General features: G+C 36.9%; 3 protein-coding genes and 1 long non-coding RNA gene across 4 annotated transcripts; 2 read left to right on the top strand and 2 right to left on the bottom strand.

The window, feature by feature from the left end:
* The first annotated feature begins 758 nt into the window (after positions 1-758).
* LOC112099216 lies at positions 759-3,207 on the top strand. Its single transcript, XR_002906030.1, has 2 exons — positions 759-1,991; positions 2,952-3,207. It is a non-coding gene; the product is annotated as an uncharacterized LOC112099216 (long non-coding RNA).
* A 762-nt stretch (positions 3,208-3,969) lies between these two features.
* On the bottom strand, positions 3,970-6,460 carry LOC18045010. The gene is made up of 3 exons (XM_006436554.2): positions 4,295-6,460; positions 4,108-4,192; positions 3,970-3,977 (listed from the first exon to the last, which is right to left on the bottom strand). The coding sequence occupies exons 1-3, from the start codon at positions 6,458-6,460 to the stop codon at positions 3,970-3,972; spliced, it is 2,259 nt and encodes a 752-aa protein (XP_006436617.2).
* A 6,256-nt stretch (positions 6,461-12,716) lies between these two features.
* Positions 12,717-15,230, bottom strand: LOC18045009 (F-box/FBD/LRR-repeat protein At5g56420). The gene is made up of 4 exons (XM_006436553.2): positions 15,059-15,230; positions 13,704-14,686; positions 13,357-13,500; positions 12,717-13,274 (listed from the first exon to the last, which is right to left on the bottom strand). The coding sequence occupies exons 2-4, from the start codon at positions 14,625-14,627 to the stop codon at positions 12,993-12,995; spliced, it is 1,350 nt and encodes a 449-aa protein (XP_006436616.2). The 5' UTR covers positions 14,628-14,686; positions 15,059-15,230; the 3' UTR covers positions 12,717-12,992.
* Positions 15,231-18,002: 2,772 nt separating this feature from the next.
* LOC112099042 (protein FAR1-RELATED SEQUENCE 5-like) lies at positions 18,003-20,621 on the top strand. The gene has a single exon (XM_024186142.1). The coding sequence runs from the start codon at positions 18,003-18,005 to the stop codon at positions 20,619-20,621; it is 2,619 nt and encodes an 872-aa protein (XP_024041910.1).
* The last annotated feature ends 348 nt before the right edge of the window (positions 20,622-20,969 follow it).

The following is a 20,969-nucleotide window of genomic DNA, read 5'->3' as shown; positions in this document are numbered from 1 at the left end:
AAGCCGCTATAAAAAATAATGCTTATAGGGTGAAGAATTGCAAAAAGGTTCTCGAGAAACTGAGAGAAGAGATTGAAAGGATTCAGAATAGCGTTAAGCTTATCCAGCAAGAGAGCGAATAGCTGTTTGAACATTATTGGCGGAAGAAGAAGATGGGTAAACCGGTTGTGCTGCTGCTGCTGGGAGTGTTGCTTTTGCTGCGAGTGCTGCTCAAGAAGATGTGATGAACACTAATTAATTAGATATTTAATTAATTAATTTTTAGGTCTATTATTTCTTTTTAATTACTTAATTTGTTTTTTTTTATTTTAATATTATTTTAGAGAGTGATTTTCATCATTCTGATGCGTCTTTTGTTTTCATAAAATGTAATAATTACCAGACGGATCTATTAGTAGGCTATACTAGGCTGCAGCCGGTATAAAAAGAGGAAAAAAATCAATTAATTTAATTAAAATTGCGAAAATACTATTAATTTTAATTACGAAAATTCCATCATCATTATTGCTTTTCCTTCAACCGACACCTTTAGAAAAAACAAAAGAACTTCCATCATTATTCTGGACCCGCCTACCATACCACTGTGGTATGGTACCACGCTTTTTGTCTTCTTTTAAAACCACCGTTCGATGATTGAGAGAAAATCTAACGGCTAAAAAAAATGTAAAGGAAAAGTAGAGCAACCGGTTGCTCCCGGTTGCTCCAAGGCACTGTGGCTGGCTTTATTAATCAATTAATAAAGATCCAGATATTGATTAAAGTTCTTATTTCATTAGCTTTGACTGGCCATCATACAAAACCCTTCCAGCACCGATAAATTGCTGAAATAATTTACAGAGAAAAAATGTCGATAAAACCCTTCAATTTCCGATGGAATCGTAGTGGTATTCGGCCAAATTAGTTCGAAACGACGTCAGCTAATATGAAGGCAAACAAAAATTTTGTGGCCGGCAATTGCAGCACACGGTGGTTGGAGCTGAAACTTTAGGAATTAGGCACATCTGAGTTAAAAACTTTTGTTACTGCAAAGATGTGTGTTTGATCTGGTGATGATGCATTCAATCGGACGCAGTAGGTAAGTCCTTACAACAAATCGATAATTTGTTCGAAAGATTTAAAATGGGTTATTAGCGTTCCGTATGTCTGGGGGTTACGTTTGTGTGTTAGAAAGAGAGAAGGGAAGAATGGTAAGAAAGAGTAAATGTTTGTCCAGAAATGTTCTGAGCAATTGATTCAAGAAACGGGAGGCTTAGTTATTTGTTGGAGAAGAAAATGAAGAGTAATCCTGAATTTAGGTTTCAATAAACCGTGCAGGAACAACCATGAAAGGAAGCCCAAATGTAGAAAAATGGATTGTGTAATGTGGCTACAGATTTGGTGGTTGTGATTTAAGATGTTAAGAACTTGGAGTACCCAGGTACTTGTATTGAAAATTTTTTTAAGGAAAAAATCGATAGTGCATGAATGCAGGTAATTAAAGGACTATAACGGGGGACATATAGATGGGGAGGCTGTTTAGGATTAGAAGTTTTGTAAATTGTGATATGTCCTTGTGTTGAAGGGGCTGTATTTCACTAAATTGTAGAGTTTTTAATTTGGAAACTAGAAGGTTGCGAATGGTACAAAAGATGCTAGTACGAAGTTTAGGAATCTGAAGTACTTGTTCGTATTGAATTATTTGATGTATTAAATGCGGAAGATGTATGAAAAATGGCATAGGATTTCGTCGTCGTTTTATGAGATTGTGGTACAGTGGGAGAAAATAGGTTGTGGAAGATTGATATGGAGTGGAAAGTGAAATGGGCAGAGGAATGGTATGGTTTTGGTTAATTTCATAGATATGAAAAAAAAACTGAAAATCTTTGATCTATTAATTAAGGAGAAGTTTAACCGAAAGTGATGTGCATGGGCTTACGGGATGAACATGTTTGATTTGACTGGTTCGGACATGGGAGGAGTGCACAGAACAAAATCAGCAACGGCAAAAATTGGTAATATTAAATTTAAAATTTAGCCATTTTCATTGATTAAGGTAGGGAAATAAAAGTGTTTATGGTGAAATATGCTTTAACAATGCACTTGCTGTACAATCCTAAACCTTGAGTTGTTTGATGAGATCTGCTGTGACTGGTACAAAACAGTTAAGTTATATTTATCGCTTATATGGTAACATGTTCACTAAATTTATACATCAGGACAACATTTTGGGTGAAGTAATTCTGATTTATTTTCAATTTAGATTTTATAATTGGATTGTCATTAATTAGCAATGTTGTTTGCCTTGCAACATGAGAATAGGAAATGGTGGCAAATAAGAACACTTGAATAACGTTTGAGCACAATTATGTTAGAGCACAAAACCATTATATTAATTGTGAAATGTATTGACACTTGAAAATACTGAAAGCACTAGTATGGAAGATATATGAAATCACTTGTAGTTGTGCACTGGAATGGGAATATGAAAACTTGGCATGATATTCCAATGAACGAATTGAAGTAGTTAATGCAGCAACAGAGTTTATTAAGATCTGGATTTCGTTGAAGCATGTAATCATGGTGGCACAAAAATTTTTTGTAACTAAAAATTGACAGTGAAGCAGTAAGTTATAAATAAGTTACTATCCCACGTTTTGAAAGATATTTCTGTTCGTGTAGACAAGTCCTCCAATTGTAATGCTCAGAGATGTCAAAGGTTGTGTCCTGTGAGTGAGCTTTGTTAAATCGGAGTGCAGGCGCTACCAATTTGAAGGTGCATCTTGTATAGGGAAAAAAATTTCTTAATTATTTGAGTGGCTGGATCACTTTGTAGAAGACTATACAACTGATCCATAATTTAGTAGTTAATGGAAAAAGATAGTAGAAAATAATAGAATTGCGAATGATTGATAAGAGTATTTGGAGTTATCACATGTTTCCGGTCCATTTAACGACGCCTTCATAATGTACAGGTTTGCAAGCTGAGGAGGTCCTACCACAAATGACGGTGTTATCCATTGAGGAGATTGAAAAACAGTCCATTGATGCCGACATTAAAAAAATTAGGTGCGGGTATCATGGGCTATCGGAAGTGATAGAATCGAAAATCTAAATAGCAATTTTCCTTGCATGTTGAATTAATAATTTATTATTTTAATTGCAGTTTAAGATGCACATTGACATTGGGCTCGGTTTAAGAATAAAAACATTGAATCATAGGTTAATGTTCGTAGAAGTGTCAGTAATGGGGAAGTGCTTAATAGTAGTAGTAGTCAATCTCATAGACAAAGGGTAATGGATTTATGAATATTATGTAGATGTCCCTTTGATGTCCACCGTTGTGGTAATGATAAATGCAATTTCAGAAAACTCGTAGCTTGAGTTAACATGATTTCAACTCATTTTAATTTGGACCTGGCAGACTTGTTACTAGAATCGGGTAATAGAATTTAATTTAGCACAATATTTGAAGGTGAATCTTGTATAATGCAGAATATTAGTTAAATTACTAAATGAATGTGTTAAAAGATATGCGTAAAATGTGGTATTAAAAGGCGATAGGAGGAAATTAAGAAAATTTTCATGTAGTTAGGTAATAAATGACCTCATTCACAGCAATGGATTGCTTTAGACATGGTAATAATTCCGTTTTGTTCAGACATACACAACAACAAACTTCGAAGATGAACCATTCAGTTCACAGGCATGTTTCTGCAGAATTTAGGTGGTTAATAAATAGTGCATTACGAGTGAAATAGATAACCATGGTGGTAGATATCATTAGTTTGCTTAAGAGATAGTCTGGCGAGGATAGAATCACAATCATCCCCATGGCAAAATAGCCGAAAGGCCATTAACTTTGTTTGTATTTGGAATTATATATCAAAACATTATAATGAAATACATAGATAACAAAACATTATAATGAAACATAGAGAGTGGAGCTGCAAAGGACTGATGTCGATTTAATGTAAGCGATCGATTTTGTGATCACATGCCTGCACAGTAAGCCACACAGGAATAAGTATTTGTTATGTAGTTTTTCCGAAAAAATAATTTAGTTACATATCCACGGGAAAACTAACAAATGCGATACTTGTTTGCTTAGCCGAACAATATAAAACTTACTTAGACTACCATCGGTGGACGTGGATTTAATCCGAAGGCTATCCTTTTCTTCAGCAAAGTGAGTCAGAGTATTTGGATGCGTCCACTGCAACAAGTAAGAAGACCGTAGTTAAAAAATTCCCGCAATATTACAATTGCAAACATATAGTGTGCACTATAACAGTTAAACTTAAAGGACCATATGCACCTTTGGATTATTTGTGGCAGCGTCAGAGTAATTTTCAATGCATTGACGAGCTCTGCTGGATGCACTCTCATTACTGCCCTTCATTGAAAGAGTATTCACACTTTCGATCATCGGCGGAAGTAGTTTATTACATGTGCCCCACTTCCAAGCATGTTTTTCAGGAAATGGCATCATCCCGGGAGCATACATTGAACAAAAGTTCTGGACAGACATCATATTATCCACATACTCCTCAACATTTCCCATGATCAATTGAATTCCCTTACATGCATGCGCGCATGGAATTCCCGATATCTGCCACAACCCACAACTGCATGACTGTGCTTCCATGTTGAGGTCAAAAAGTAATGATCTGGTATCAGTTAATTTCAGCCTGGGGCCATTTTCCTCAACAAGCACGAAACGCTGACCATCAATGGTACGGTCCTTAATTACTTCCCGAACCGTTGGCGTTACTTTCTCCCTGTACCAGTTCCACACTTCCATTCTTCTTCGTTCAAACAATTCTGCTGTTAAGCGTGCAATTGCTACAAATCTGCTAGCAATGCTCATCTCCAAATATAGATGTAAGTAATTGCGAAGTTTGTCAGTAATGGATAGGGTTACACATGTACATTTCACCCATTTTGGAATTGTAAACAAAGCCCAGCTTGACCAATCAGTTTGTAACAACCAATCATGGCATTCTTCACTTTCATTATGTATCAAATCCATATATTTATTGAAAGATGTTGCACTTGTACTGCGGCAAGCCGACCAAAAGAAGTGTTCCACCGGCGCTGTAGGGAATCTTTTCACCATTTGTGTGAAAATCTTTAGGCAGCACTGTCTGTACACAGCTTTAGGAAGGAATTCTTCAACAGCATAATCAATCCCATTATCTCCGTCACCCATAATGCATAGACCTTCACCATGCTCCAAACGCAAAGCATTGTTTATATTTTTTATAAAAAACACCCACGAATCCAAGTCTTCCACCTGAACTTCACAGAATGCAATAGGTAATATACCATTGTTCCCATCAAGTGCAGCTGCCACTAGCATCACACTGTTGTATGGGTTATTAATTTTCCATCCATCAACCGCCAGTAAACGTCGACAATGATTCTTGAACGCATAAGACGTCCGTTCCCAGCATACAAACATCCTCTTGAATCTTTCTACCTCTCCATATTCATGCCTTTTAGTCTCCAGGAGTACGATGTTGCGGCTATTTATTCTCTCCATTTCGTCTTTGAACTGGTTCAATATAGCATAACCATCTTCATGGTCCATGCCCAGAATATGTTTGGCTCTTTTTGCTGCACACAACAATTTCGCTTCATGGCATACTACCCCATACGTTGCTTCGATCTCATCCCTTATGTCAACTGTTCTGAGGTTTGGTTGCAATTTCCATCTATGAAGATAAATTGCTGATATCCACTTCGGTCTATCCTGGAATTGTTGGTGACGGCGAGTGCATTTATGCTGTGCTACAAACTCTTTTACAATAAATGTCCTTCCATTAACAACCCGCCCTGCTTTGATTTTCCAGTCGCAGCGCAGATCGGAACACTCATAGGAAACGGCATGGCCCCGATTTTCCATTATGCACAACTTAAACCCGTCACGGATTGCAAACACTTCAATTGCCTTTCTAAAGTGACTGACATCTCTAAATCTCTGTCCATGATACAATATCATCTTATGCCTTGGAGGGTCTTCAAATTTGAACCATTCTCCCACATGGCAAGGTGTTTCGTCATCTGTCAATCTATACATATAGCCCTTGTCATTTTCCGATGAGTACCCTTCTATTTGGTATTCCTCATCATTATTTTCTTCCTGACTTTCTTCATCATCATCCGAGCACCTCCCTGTTGGCATCTGTGTTTTACACCCCATTCTTGTTCGTGAATGTCTGTTGCATTGTTCGTTACTATGACTGTTGGAAGGAAAGAGCTCTCTCGCAATCTTTCTCCTGATCCTTCTACATTTAGCTTTTAACAATTGCTCCGGTCGGTCAGTATCATTAGCGGAGTTACCTCTCAGTCTACTTCCACAGCTGCGGGTACGAATATATTCCGGAGATGTTTTATTGATAGTCTGCTTGGTGGAACCTCCATTTTTCTGTCTCGTTTGCCTTTTCCTATCTACAACACCAGATTGTTTGTCCTCCTCCATTTCTGTAATGTGTAAGCCTTCTCCTTTCATATGTTTTATTTGCATAAAATATTGCTTTCATTTAATATAAAAGTTAGAAGATCAGACAATTACGTATATCTCATTGATCATGACCGACAATAAAAATATTATATAACGTTATTTAATTATGGTTATGGATTAAGCAACAAAATTATAAATTTGAACTATTATTAAACAACAATGTTACCTATGAAATAGCGAAACAATCTGGTTAAATGAAAGTTGTTGTCTATTGGTCTTATAGTATGATTGCAACCTAGCATTCAATTGGTGTTATCGCAACACCAGCAACAAATTTGTTTTACAATGCGTTTTCATGACAAATTTATTTTCTGTCCAATGCATGACTACTCTTACCTAAGATTCATTGCTTTCTTCATAATCGTAAAGGCACATAACTTAAAAGCAATAAGTAAGCATATTACCTCCTTCCATTATGTGATATTTCAGTGGCCACCGTATGGACAATTGTTTGTTACGAGTCCTCCTTTACGATGTGTCTGTATTGTGCCCTTTATCCTTTCGCTAAGATCACTCCTGAAGGAGTTGGGAAATCTAATTGTCGAAACTTCCTGTCCTGCCCTGTTCATCGTAATTGCGCGCTTTAACCAAAAAAAGTAGAACAAACAGCGAGTTGGCGCGAAATTTTCAAAAAAATAAGGTAAAATGTTAAGCTCCAGCTTAAACGAATTAATCATGAATGTAATAGAATTTTACTTAAATAAATGATACCGGTCGGCACGGCTTGATTCAATGATGTTCGTTTTGGATCCAAATTAAGACCAAACGCTTACATTTGCAATTTTATTTTTAAACAACATTATAAGATCCGAAATATAAATAATCCGACCCTAAACGGAATTGCAAAAAGTCGGTTGGGTTTGCGAAGGTTTTTCGGTTCTGGCCGCAATTACAATTTTAACTTATTAAGGCCATTTGGCCTCATTTATTTAAAACATTTTTGGACCAATAAGTTTATCATTCTTTTATTAGATAGATAGTCATAACTCTTAAAATGTAAAAAAAAAGACATTGTATTGTATCACTATTTATGGAAATTTTTTTTAAAAATCGGGTTTTGTAATTATTAACCGAAACCCCAATTAAATTTACACTGCCGTTCGGTTCGGTATTTTTAAGACCACGGTTTACGTGTCCTCCCACCCCTATTTTGGCATTTGTTTAGGCATCCAAAAAAAATCAAATTTTATGGTTATTTTTTATATAAAACTATTGTATTTTATTGATACTATAATATTATCTCCTTATGATGCGTTAATGGATTTAACTATGTAAATTTTTCTCTAGTATTACTAATTTACAATGACTTAATATATAAACATTTTATTATTATTTATTATCACAATTTGAAGATGATAATTTTTGAAAATCATGATTTATGAAGAATTTAATATCAAAACAAAATTTTTTAATAAATTTTTATTTTGTTAATAACGTTATTAAAATTATTTTTTAGATCACATGTTCTTTTAAGTATTGGTAATATGTTATTCGTTTTATTTCAAATCATGCTTTAACAATTAATTAATATAAATGTTCATAATAACCAATGGCAATTTTAATTATAAGTTATTTTTAGTACTACGTTGCAATCTAAATATTTCGGATTTATTGAAATAATTTTATATATTCTGCTTAACATCAAAACCAAATTCAAGCCATGCCAATTATAATCACATTGTTGGTAGAGTTTATTTGCCATACTAATTTGTTTAACAAAACTAATAACCAACGGATTAATGGGGCAATCATAATGGATGATGATTAATTGCCCGTAAGGACCTAACGTGTTTTTTAATATTAAATTTATTTTGGCATTTGTTAATAAAAAATTTAATTAAGTGCGTTGTCTTTTCAATTGTAATAAATCATAATTTACCCTTCTGTAGGCCTTTTTATGTAATCGATGTCATTCCTGACAACTAAAGCCCCTTTTTCACTCCATTGAGACGAGCATGCACAACCTTTCAATAAAAAGTCCCATTCTCCCATTCTCCATGTACCTCAGTTGTCAGTGTATGACAATTGACATGCCAAAAGGGGGTCACTTTGATTTAAATTTTGATTGATTCAAGCTGTGAGGCTCCCCTTACCTCCCTTTTTGATTATCCACCAACTCTATAGCCTGGCAACATTCAATATAATAGGACACTATTGTACCTTTGCACGTTCCTGACAACATATTGTCCTTTTCGGGAACAACGTTTACAATTCCGGCTGGGAATAATCTATACCATCAAATTAGTTTTATTTTGAAAATTAATAATCCCCCTCGGCGGATTATGTTCTCAAAATGTTGTTATCCATCTCCTTCTAATATTGTTTTTAAGACATTGATTCTTGTTTTCGAATATGGTAATTCTGTTGCGTTTATGAACTGTATGAGCTTTCAAATAAATTGCATATAGCTTTACTATCTTTTAATCTATACGTCAAGCAAACTTTTTATTGTTCACGACCTTTAATCTTCTTTTGAATTTAATAGTTAAATAATACTCTCAAGACCTGCATTTACATCAACTCCTCGAGGCACATAACCTGGTTTAGTAGGAAGGAAGAGACATCTCATCCACAGATTCTAGAGGTGCCTGGACTTGTCAATTGTCATTTCCCTCAGCAAATATTAAAAGGACACAATCCGAAATCATCACGGCTATACTCTCAAGTTTCCCTGGAAGGGCCATTTAAAATGCTTTAGGTGGACTTAACACATTTAAACAATCGCGATAACAATGGAGTTCGAGGGGGGGGGGGCGAGTTCCCCAAGGCTCTGCAAACGCTAAGCCTAAGGCGTAACCATCCGTCGTGATTCGATCTCCATGTTGCAGTGTGATATCGGCTTACCCGAAGGTTCTGTCCATCTGTAGTTTTAACAGGTTGTGTTTGCATCTGTAGTAACAGTCCGTCAATATCATCTCCGGTTACTTGTATTCATGACCTTTGTCACCGTGGCCCTTATTCAAAGTTGAGGTTTCAACCTGTATTAACCTTGATTTTCACCTCATTATTTTGGTGCATACCTTCGTTTTGCTATATATATTTCTACATTTTTCTAACTTGGGATTTTCTGCGCCGGAAACTGCCTCATTAACCATTCTTAATGCTAATTCATATGTTAACTTCATCGCAGGAGGTACAACAACTGTCCGACCATAATGAACTTCCAACTTTTTGTTAATCTTCATTCTCGATCGTGTCAGCTGCTATTTACATCCTCATTGATTGACATCCTTCTTACTTGGGATGGTTTATTAAGTGATTTCACTTTCCAAATGAGAGTTAATGAAGCATCTGTTATTTTTGCCATCGCTCGAGCAATTCACCGTCATATGCAGTAGGTTTATGTTTAATCTCGTTCTAGATGCTGCCATTTATCGTAGCAGTAAATACAGACGGCCCAAATTTAACAATGATCTCGGGAAAATTCTGTTAACCGCAGGTGTTTCCGACCATTGATAAAGGGTACCATCTACATATTATTGTGGTCAGTTGTTCCCACAGGAATAGGCATTTTGTTTATTTCGCTTAAAGTTATCATTTTCTTTTGCCTCCGGAATCTTGTACACGTTGGCACGATTTAAATTTGATAGAAGCACGTGTCACACGTGCTGTACCTTATAGTTACAAACGAAATCATCCCATATATTATTCCCCAAATGCCTGGTCGCGCGCGTTATTTTAATAATATTGATGCATTCCTGTTGATCAACGAACACAACGTGCCGGACACAAAATGTATACTAATAATATAATAACGATGATTGATGACATGATCTTTAATTTGATCACCGATGTTAATATCAGTTTATAACAAATAAAGTGACAAATCGGACTTTATAAAACCTAACTCCACGAAATTAGAAACGAAGTCCTCTATTGCATGGCCTGCAACATATGCAGACTTTAATGCCTAATGACGAGTACGCAGGACTTTAACCGCTCCTCGTCGCCCACCATAAGTAGACTACAACCATTGCTCTGGCAATAAGATTGCCTACGATGATCACAAGGAATAAAGCTGCTAAATGCAATGACCCAACGCGGTAAGTTCTTGTCCGCTCTTCAACATACTCACGAATACTACGCCATTCCGTGGCATCCGGAATCCACCATTCAAAATACTTGCATGCATCGCAGCAAAATAACAACCTTTGTGGATTGTTTGAAGACTCTGATATCCGAATGACTGCGCGACGTTGTTGGGGACAGTCGCAATAACGGTTTCTTAGGTGAATCCAGCTGCTGCCGCTCCTACGATTGTAGTTATAGTTGTTCTTGTCATTGTTACTTCCTCGATGTGCCATGTATTGTTAGCTTTGACAGTGAGAATTCCTTATGTTTTTCGTGGCTTGCTCCTTATAGGCTGTTTATATAGGAAATGCAGTAAGGCATGTGATACACCTATTTCGGGCAACGGTAAAACTAACGGTTACTTTCCATGATTTTGAATTTGAATTAATCATTGTTTCAATTGTTTGAAGTCAAGGGAGGCCAAGTTACCGAAAGCGGGTAATGACTAAATTGCCCTCCCGTGAATAAGGGCATAGATTCAGTGATTTCACTCGTATATGTTGCTGGCACGCATGGGTGATGGGCCATCAATTTTCTCCCGCAAGAAACTTTATTACATTTAATGCTTGGAAGATTTGCTCTACTATGATGATTATGAAGTGATGTCTGATATATAGTCTTACTCGGGTGAATAAAACGTGTTCGTTAAGATATATCCATAACACATTTAATGCAATTTCAATGCGATATGATGCCGTCCGTATAGCGGGATATGCTGAACCCTATATCCAAAGTCTGAACTGTCTCCAACTATGTGAATGAGGTGATTGATGTTGCAGGGTTTAAATCTGGTATGGTGTGGGATGAAGATAATTATTGAGGCCTACAGTTATACTGTTGGAACGTGTTTATACAGCAAGTTCTCTGTAATTTAGATATCATCGGAGCCCCACCAGTATAGTCACTTCATTCATTGCAAAAAAAAAAAAAAAAAAACTGCATAGTCCTTAAACAATGGCAGCTGCTACAGAACCAAATCCTCCTCCTTTCACGTTTGTCCTTGAATACATGGGTTCAGCTATGGTCATCAAAACAGTAAGGCCGGCGAGTTATAGTATACTCCGACTTTGCAACATTGCGGCCTTGGTGTTACAGCAGAAAGATTCTCCTGTCGTCCACAATTTCCAACCCAAAGCTGTACTCCCGTGGGCCGGTCGGGCAATCAATGTGAACTCAGACGAGGTGTTGCATAAGATACTACAAGTATGTATGCGCAAAGACCAATTCATTCTCCATGTTGCAGTTATGTTTGGTGAACAGCCGGCATTTGGGTGCCCGGAACGAAACGTTCAAGGGCCGTTGTTTGCCTCCCCTAATCCGAGTATTGTGGCCAACAAGCCGACTGTCGTCCACGAGGAAGGAAAAACAGCGGCAGAACTACCAGAAGCAGACACGACAGTACAGCGCTCTAAGCGTAAGTATAGGTGCAGGGTTTGCAAGGCCGATGGACATGGAAAGCGTACGTGCAAGCTGGTACAACCAACAGCTTTGGTAGGCCCGTTCACCAAAAATTTTGTGGTAAGTGTTTTAATCTGCACGAAAATATTGGTTTCGCTGACTTAAGAAAATTATTTATTTATCATTTGTAGCATTTACTATATGTTTCATTGTCAATATGTTGGTACGCTTTTAATGTTACCATGACTTTCTTGTTATGCCGTAGGGGGGACACAAGCAAATATCTTTCGAGGATATTGACCCACCGCCGCCAGAGCATCCAGTGCCCGGAACGACCGTGATACACGGGTGACACAAGGGATGTAAATGTGCTTCATGAAAATGAAGCTTTGTCTTTATGGTTATCCCGTAGCGACTATATTAATTATGATGTGGTTGTAATGAACATTAAGAATTTGATCACTGTCGTTTGTTTCACAACTTTTGCAACATCGGGGTTATGTCTAAAACGATGTCCAATGTAAAAAATCCAATGGCAATACCCTGTATGTTCTTTTGGATATTTAAGAAATGTTGGCCTATTCCGAGTAGTAATTTGTAAATGTTCTATTAATTTCCTGGCAGTGAGGGTTTCCTTCACAATAAGGGGACACATGAGTGTTACGCAAATAACTATTAAATAGCCAGTGTTTGAATACACTAAGGATGATCAACAAAACCACATTCGTACAGGGACGTCGTGGGTGATACTGGCCAATATTTACAACTATTCCGAAAATTAAAATATTCCATCACGTTGCACGTAATACACAAAAGTTGCGACACATAAAATAATTAAAATGTTCAAGTGTAAGAGCGGAACACAAAACAACTACATGGAGCCATATATGGTCCATCCAAAATGACAAAAATATCATCTACCAAGAACATAGTTTGTGGGTTTCTTCAACAAACAAGCGACAAGCAAAAGTTGCATTTTCAGTTGAGTAACTTCCACCACATAAATAACAAACAATACCGTTCAAACAATGAAAATATCGCATCTCGCAGACCCTCGATGTAATTGTGATACTGTTCGGAGGAGGTGATTAACTTTTTTATTCGTCACCGTGCGCTTACACCTAATTATCATCGTTTGCAAAACCAAACAGTGCTTCATGAAGAACTCGAGCAGTTTCACATCATCTTCTACATCCTCAACTCCTTGAATTTCAATTTCTTTGACATGTTGAGCTAAACACTGGGGCACGCATCCATTTTCCATCCACCCAAATTTGGGGTCGCGGGCATCAACCCAACATTCCTGTTCAGAGATTACATTAATAATATAACTGTCCAGAAATTGGGATAAGAAATAAAACAGATTATTGAGGCACTGGTCTGACCTTAACTAACACAAATTGTTCCAACAGTGGAGCTGAGGTCAGGATTAAAGGAAGAGCTCTCCATCCAGTTTCGCCAATGTGGACTTCAAAATGGGTCAGCTGAGGAACCGAGGGTAAGACACTAAGGTTTGCACGTTCAAGTGCCTACGAAAATTAAAAACAAAACCATAAATATTGATCATATCAAAAGGGACAAATTTTCAATCGCAAAAAAAGGGGATGCGACAAATTTGTTTCCCCTAACAGTAGACAAGAAAACGGATGCGCATGTGATGAGCATGGAAATAAACAGTGAGATTACTAAGATTGCATGGGACAACCACAACTAAAAAATGTTAGTACCGTACCAGTATGACGCCAGATGATAATGTCAAATTCTTGCAGTTAAGAACAGCATTGACAAGCTGCACAGCTTCCCAAGGATTTAGTACTGACCAATCCGGGAAAAAAATTCCCACATTCACCGTCTGGAGAAATTGGAGGTCATGCACCTCATACGATACCATCAAGTCATCAACTACATGGAGTATTTGAATAAGTGGAGCCATAATAATACATTTGTGTTCACAATTATTGAAAGCAAAGTTATAGTCGTCAACTAGTACGGTCCAATAAAACCTCTTCAGCGTAGACGATGAAATTATGAAGTTTGTTGCTGGGCCATCATACTTTAAATAAACTTTAAGCCACATTTCTTCAATCGAAGGGCAACTGGCGAACAGCTTCTCGGTCAATTGATTTTCAGGATATTGTAGTGACACACGTAGGAACTTAACATTTGGAAAACATATTCCAGAACCAGGAACGGCGATGTCAAAATCAGAATCTAGTTTCAGGACCTGCAGCGATCTGCAGCTGTAAATACTCTCGGGTAACTCCAGCCGCTGTTGATTTTCAAGGTTCAGCTCCAGCTCACGAACATCACGCATGACAGCTGAAGAAACCCATTCTTTCAACCTGCCGGACCCACTAACTCTATAGGAATGGAGAGTAAACTTTTGTACATTAGAGGGTGCGGTTCGAAGAAAAACGGAAATAACAAACATCTCAAACATTTCCATGGTAGCATCAGTGAAATCACCCTGCCTGATGCATACTGTCGCATCGAACAGCAGAGTATGAAGTGAAGTCCATACATGCCTCCATCTTGAAGATAAAATGCTAGTAGCGACGGCATTATCTGTTGGTAGAAACGACAAAATCTTGCAAAGGACTGAATCCGGCAAAGAACTGATCCTATCATGGACAAGCTTAAGGGCCACTGATTTCATACTCTGCCCTCCGGAATCAATAAGGTTGCGCGCTTTCTTTATAATAGCCGATGACCAACCTATCAAATCCAGCAACCAACAGACTAATAATGGCGTTTGATACACGAAAAAAATCAAATGGTCATATAGTTTGACCATAATGGACCACGAATGAAGAACAAAACTACGAATTCGGTCAACAGGTGTTTCCAACAGGGGAAGTCAAGTTTATACAGCAACAACACATCATACATAATAATCTTATATCGAAGGGAGTAAAGCTAAAAAAAAATTAACAAAGTGAAATGTGATCCACATACATAATGTCTAACTGGTTAAAAAAAGTAAGGTGACTGATTTACTCCGCAAGAGTACATCATAATCCAAAAAAATTAAAATTTATGGAATATAAACAAATAATGCAATCGGGTCCTAGAAGAAAAAATACTGACCATGAAATTTTGTCGGCACCGGCGACTACGCCCCGATCACCTACAGAGGCCAAACGCGTTTGAAGCAGCTCCGGGCCTAGGTTTTTCAGCTCTCACAATTGAGAGGCAGCGATAGAGAGATGCCGAAATGTGGACAGACCTCATTTATTAGGTTCGGCCAAAACAGGAGGAAGTAGTTAATGTTGGAGTTAAATTTTGAAACAAAACCATTAAGTACGGTTCCACCGTGTGGACACATATGAGCATGCGATTTGATATGAGTTATGGGGAATGCAATGGCTACAACGGATTAAGAGAAATAACGGTGCAATAATTCAATCCGGTTCAATGAATTCTTCGGCAATATCGAAGGGATTTAAAGTATTAAAAAGTGGTCAAAATGGGGAAGGTAACACATTAACGGAGCCAATTGGGATACTAACCATTGATGGGGCGCGTTCGGAACAACATTTCGTAATTTTAAAGTATATTTAATAGGGTCCGCCTAACATACGTTGACTGTCAGTTACGGTAACCCTGTAAAATTTCATCTACCTCCCTATGCTCTATATTATTTATATTTTATTCATGAATATTATATATTTTGAAATGTTATAAATTTGTTTAACCCCTTATTTTAAATTTTATTTTATTAAAACCAAATAGTATGAATTCGCCCCCATAATTTTATATAATATCAAAATTTCCTCCATTTAATAATTAAATATAAATATTGTTAAATGACAAAATATAATAGCCACAAGAATAGTTTTTTAATATATTATTGTTATTATTAATAACGATAATAAAAAATATTATAATTAAATAATCTATTAAAAAATATTAATACAAAGATTTATTAAAAGTTTATTAATGATTAATAATAGAAGTTAATGATAATTAACATTTTTTTGATTATAATAAAATGGAATAAACACTGAGTATATATTTATGTAGGTTGATTTCATAAATATCTATTCCCGAAAAATTTCAAGTACTTTCAGGATTTTTTGTTACTTTGATAAATAATGGTTTCGAAGGCATCTCATTATAAAACGGGCATTTTAAAGTGCTTTTTGGTAAGTTGTTACACCTTCGAGGATTTACACACATTTTTCTTGCTTCAATTATTTAAATGCTAAAATAGTTTTATTGGGTCAAGCTTAAAATTTTGACAAAAACTGTCATTCATTGGTCTCTTCAAATCCGATAACGAGTATTTAAAGTCGAAGGTAGCATTAGCAATACATTTACTATTACTTACATAATCATTATTTAAACTTATTATTAAGTTATTATTATTTTTATTATTATTAGTTACAATTTATAATACTTATTATTCTTGTTATTACTAATAACAATATATATATTTAAAAAATATTTTTGATTATAATAAAATTATAATTATATATATAAAATATTAAAATAAATATTTTATACTTAAACAAAATATTTATTTTGAGAATTTTAAATTATGGGGCCGAATTCATACTCTATGGATTATGAGGCAAGTTTATAATGGGGCAAAAAAATGTATTCGTTAAGTGTACATATTCATAAATAATTGAATGTACTAAATATGTCAACGTTAAAATATCCGGGAATATTTAAGTTTTTTTAAATATTAATAATAACTGAATTACAATTATTGTGATATTGTAATGGTGGATATGATCAAAGATGGTAATAGATTATTGTTAATACTACAATAATGTAATAATCCAAATTCACTAAGTTGTTAATTACTTTGTTAATTCATGAATCATAATAAGCAATACGGTAAACTGTCGTTTGTTAAAGATTTAAAAATTCTTAGTAATAATGATAGTAATTGTCCGGTAAATATAGAAAGTGAAAACATTACCAATAATTGTAATAGTAAAGTATTCCAAATAACAATTGTAACTCCACACAATGCGTACTATGAGTTATTTGTAGCAGTAATAAAAGACGGTTGAACAATTTATTTGGGCAAGTATGTAATTCTTTCATCCCATGAACGATGAAGACATGCGGGACATTTAAATGTTACTACTGAATTAGGAAAATATTAAGGTCCAAATAAAGTAAGCTTTAACAGTTGCGAGGTTAAAAAAGATATGGTAAACTAAATAAATCCATTTGAAGACAATGCAAAACGGTGAAATAAAATATTAATTTCTTTGCTTATGACCACAACATGATAAATTGTCCGTACAATACCAACACTAAATGAGAAATTAACTTAATTTATCAAATACATGTTATTGAAACTTCAACGTTCACGATCACGATATACAAAACCGTTTAAATATTGGGAATATAATAACCTACAAGTGCATAACTATAATATTTAATAAGTTAGATTTGGAAAATGTGATAAAAAGCTAGGATCTGAATAACGATATTTTAAAGCACACCACAATTAAGAAGTACATGCAGTGTATTTTTGTAGGACAGTCGGGGAATAAATTCCCACTTGCCGACATTAACACAATACGATAATGCGTCCGATATTTATGAGGAATAAAATTTCCATAGGTGTAACGTACAAATTATAATAACATAAGATTTGCCTTGTAATCTCCATGCCCAGGAGATATAATTAGAGTAACGATTGTGAGGGCAGTGGTATTAAAAAATACAACAAACTGTCAAAATGGCCTGCCGCAAACTGAAGTGTAGTTAGCAAAGAACATCTAACGGAAATTACGGAATGGGCTGAGCCAAGCTGGCTGGAAAGAGAGTTAGAATCATAAAAAAAAGTTACTTAGTTCAGCATCTTCATAGGTGAAATGGCGGGAAAATAGTAATAAGAAGGCGTGCACAGCAAAAATGGCAAATTCAACGAACCTTCGTATAACACCCTGTAGCCTGTGGGAGAGGCCCAAGAAGCAACACTGCAGATTGTATGACCAGGTTCACAGCAATATTGTTGACAAAGAAAAGCAATCCTCTGCGAAATTTTGAACGCAAATACAGGAAAATGAAAAATTCAAATGAAGAACAGGAAGATAGAGATGATTTGGAATATCCTGTAATAACAGAAGCCGACATTGATGGATGGTGGAATGTGTCCTCAAACGACGAAGGGGAAGCCCACAACGATGATTCTGGAAGCATTGAACTACAAGCGGCCATCAACAATGAGATGGGAACCAACCAGAACCAGACTGATCGGCAACAATGCACGGAGAGGGACGAAAATGATGGGCTTGCCATGCCAACTATGTTAGGCAGGGAATTCGGGAGTGAAGAACAAGCTGAGACATGTTATCGACAATATGCAAGAAAAGCAGGATTTGGGGTTCGGAGAGACAATATCCGAAGAAATGTTAATGGCAATATCACAGGGCGAACATGGGTGTGTAGCAGAGAGGGATTCAGGGCTGCAAAATACCTTCAGAAAAGAAGCAGACAAAGAGAACCAAGGCCACTTACACGGAGTGGTTGCCAGGCACAATTCCGTATTATATTGAATTCGGAAACAAAGCGATGGTCATGTAATTATTTTCATGCTGTGCATAACCACAACTTGACCCCGCCACAGCTTGTGCACCACATAAGGTCCCACAGAACAGTAACGGACCCAGACTTGGTTATGGCTGCGTCATTGCAGAGGGTAGGAGTTACGCCATCGCAAATACACGAGTTCATGGTAGACAGATCGGGGGGTTACAACAGAGTTGGTTACAACAGGGTTGATGTTCAAAACAAGCTCGCTTCAAACAGAAGGCGACAATTGAAAGAATCAGATGCAGAAACTTGCTTATCCTATCTAGAAGGTAAGAAAAGCTCTGATCCTTCATTCTTTTATGATATCACAGTGACGAGTTCAAATCGCCTTGGGGACTTGTTTTGGTGTGATGGCGGAAGTTGTGCAGATTATGCATTGTTTGGTGATGTTATAGCGTTTGATGCGACATATAAGACGAATGCTTATCGGAAACCTTTTGTGGTAATATTGGGGATTAACCACCATCGAAGATCAATAGTATTCGGATTTGCATTGTTGTCGGATGAGACAGAGCACACATACACGTGGTTGTTAGAGACATTTTTGACAGCTATGAATAATAAGCAACCAAAGGCAGTAATAACAGATGGTGACAAAGCAATGCGAAATGCAATAACAAAGGCTTTTCCGCAAGCATCACACAGGCTTTGTTGCTGGCATTTAGCTCGAAATGCTCAAACGAATGTTACCAGCACAGAATTTACCAAGGATTTTCGTCGGTGCATGCTTAATGCATATAGCGAAGAGGAGTTTGAGACGAAATGGAAATTAATGGTCGAAAAGCATCAAGTTGGACACTTTGAGTGGGTTCGGAAGATGTACGATGAGAGGCATATGTGGGCTGAGGCTTATTTGCGAGGAAAATTCTTTGGTGGTATGAGGAGTACGCAAAGGTCTGAAGGAATGAATGCGTTTCTTAATCATTATGTAAATAGAAGGTTGCGATTGATTGATTTTGTGAAACAGATGGACAGACTTATGGATCGACAGCGGGAAGGTGAGGGGAAGGATAACTTTGATAGTTGTGAAGGAAGTCCTGTTCTAATAACACACTTAAAGATGTACGAGCAGCAAGCAGCGGAGACGTACACCAGAGCGATGTTCAGACTGGTACGAGATGAACTTGAGAAGGAAGGGTTGTTAACGGCAGTAATAGGTGGCCGAGACGTCATGTCAACTACTTACTTTGTAAGACATTTTGGCGTTTCTGGAAATGAGGTTAAAGTGGTGATAACAAAGCCAACAAACACCGTGTGTTGCTGCTGCAAGCTCTTTGAAACAATTGGAATTCTGTGCTCCCACACATTTGTTGTGTTGAAGGCTGAAAATATAACAGAAATCCCCGGGTCGATGATATTGTCTCGATGGACCAAAGATGCAAAGATAATGGATCACGGTTCACTCGAAACATGTTCAACTATTTCTCATTACATGACAGAGGAGGCTCGAGTAGGTCTTATATTTTCGTCATGCCGAAATTTGCTCAGATATGCGGCATCAAGTATTGGTGCATATAACGTGGCAATTAATGATATCCATAACCTGACATTGAGGTTGGAAGCAATGTGCCAGAAAGATAAATCGGTTGCGCAGCCTGTTCGAAGAACTGACAATGTGGTGCAAGATCCAGATATTGTCCTAACAAAGGGTTCATTGAAGAGACCAAAGTTGGCACAGCAGCAACAACGAAAATGCAGCAGATGTGGTGTTCCAGGACATAATGTAAGAAAGTGCAAGCATAATACTCGACAAAACCAACCGCTCGAGGACTCTTGTAGCCAGTACAACGACATTTTTTCTCGAGCAAATGTCTTAAGGCAACATGGCCTTGACAGAACACTCTCATCACACGTGCCAAGCCAGCACCCTCACAGCAGAGCCACCAAAATGTCCATGCCATATCCAAATACACATCGCGGTGTTCCATTGGGGCCCTTATCGGATTCGTGGTTAGAGCACATTCCCACCACTACAGACAGTGACACAAGCATTCCTACGCTAAACACAAGCACCTCAACTGGACGGTTCGACTCCATCGCTACCTCCTCATGTGCCCCAACCAACTATGGTGACATTCGGAAACGTTGACTGTATTTTCAGTAAAAGAAAAATCAACCATAGGTGTTGCGTTTACATAGCATGTCAGTTAGTATACGCAAGTTGTTCCATGATGCAAACTTATAATGAAAAAATTCTTATGAAAGGAAATCGTGTTCCTGCAAATTAAGCGTGCAATTTTTCAGGAGTACATGTACATTAATTCCATTAATCTACATGTACGGATTCGTTAAATAAATTCATACAATAAAACGGTTGTGGAGCTCATTTGTTACAGAGTTATAAAAGGTAACAATGGTTGTGCACACAAGCGTGCTTCCATATATATCCAACAATCCCTACTCATGCAAGCTTGATTATTTGGTTGAAATGGAAGCC

This window comes from Citrus clementina, unplaced genomic scaffold, assembly GCF_000493195.1.
Source record: "Citrus clementina cultivar Clemenules unplaced genomic scaffold, Citrus_clementina_v1.0 scaffold_4, whole genome shotgun sequence".
Classification (NCBI taxonomy): Eukaryota; Viridiplantae; Streptophyta; class Magnoliopsida; order Sapindales; family Rutaceae; genus Citrus; species Citrus x clementina.
This window is presented reverse-complemented; position numbering and strand designations above follow the sequence as displayed.

Excerpts from the sequence above, each read along its gene's own strand:
- LOC112099042 (XM_024186142.1), top strand. The coding sequence starts at position 18,003 with ATGAAAAATTCAAATGAAGAACAGGAAGATAGAGATGATTTGGAATAT.
- LOC18045010 (XM_006436554.2), bottom strand. The coding sequence starts at position 6,460 with ATGGAGGAGGACAAACAATCTGGTGTTGTAGATAGGAAAAGGCAAACG. Across the intron at positions 4,193-4,294 it reads CTGCCACAAATAATCCAAAG|TGGACGCATCCAAATACTCT; the intron begins GTGCATATGGTC and ends TACTTGTTGCAG.
- LOC18045009 (XM_006436553.2), bottom strand. The coding sequence starts at position 14,627 with ATGAAATCAGTGGCCCTTAAGCTTGTCCATGATAGGATCAGTTCTTTG. Across the intron at positions 13,501-13,703 it reads TATCATCTGGCGTCATACTG|GCACTTGAACGTGCAAACCT; the intron begins GTACGGTACTAA and ends TAATTTTCGTAG. Across the intron at positions 13,275-13,356 it reads AACAATTTGTGTTAGTTAAG|GAATGTTGGGTTGATGCCCG; the intron begins GTCAGACCAGTG and ends ATCTCTGAACAG.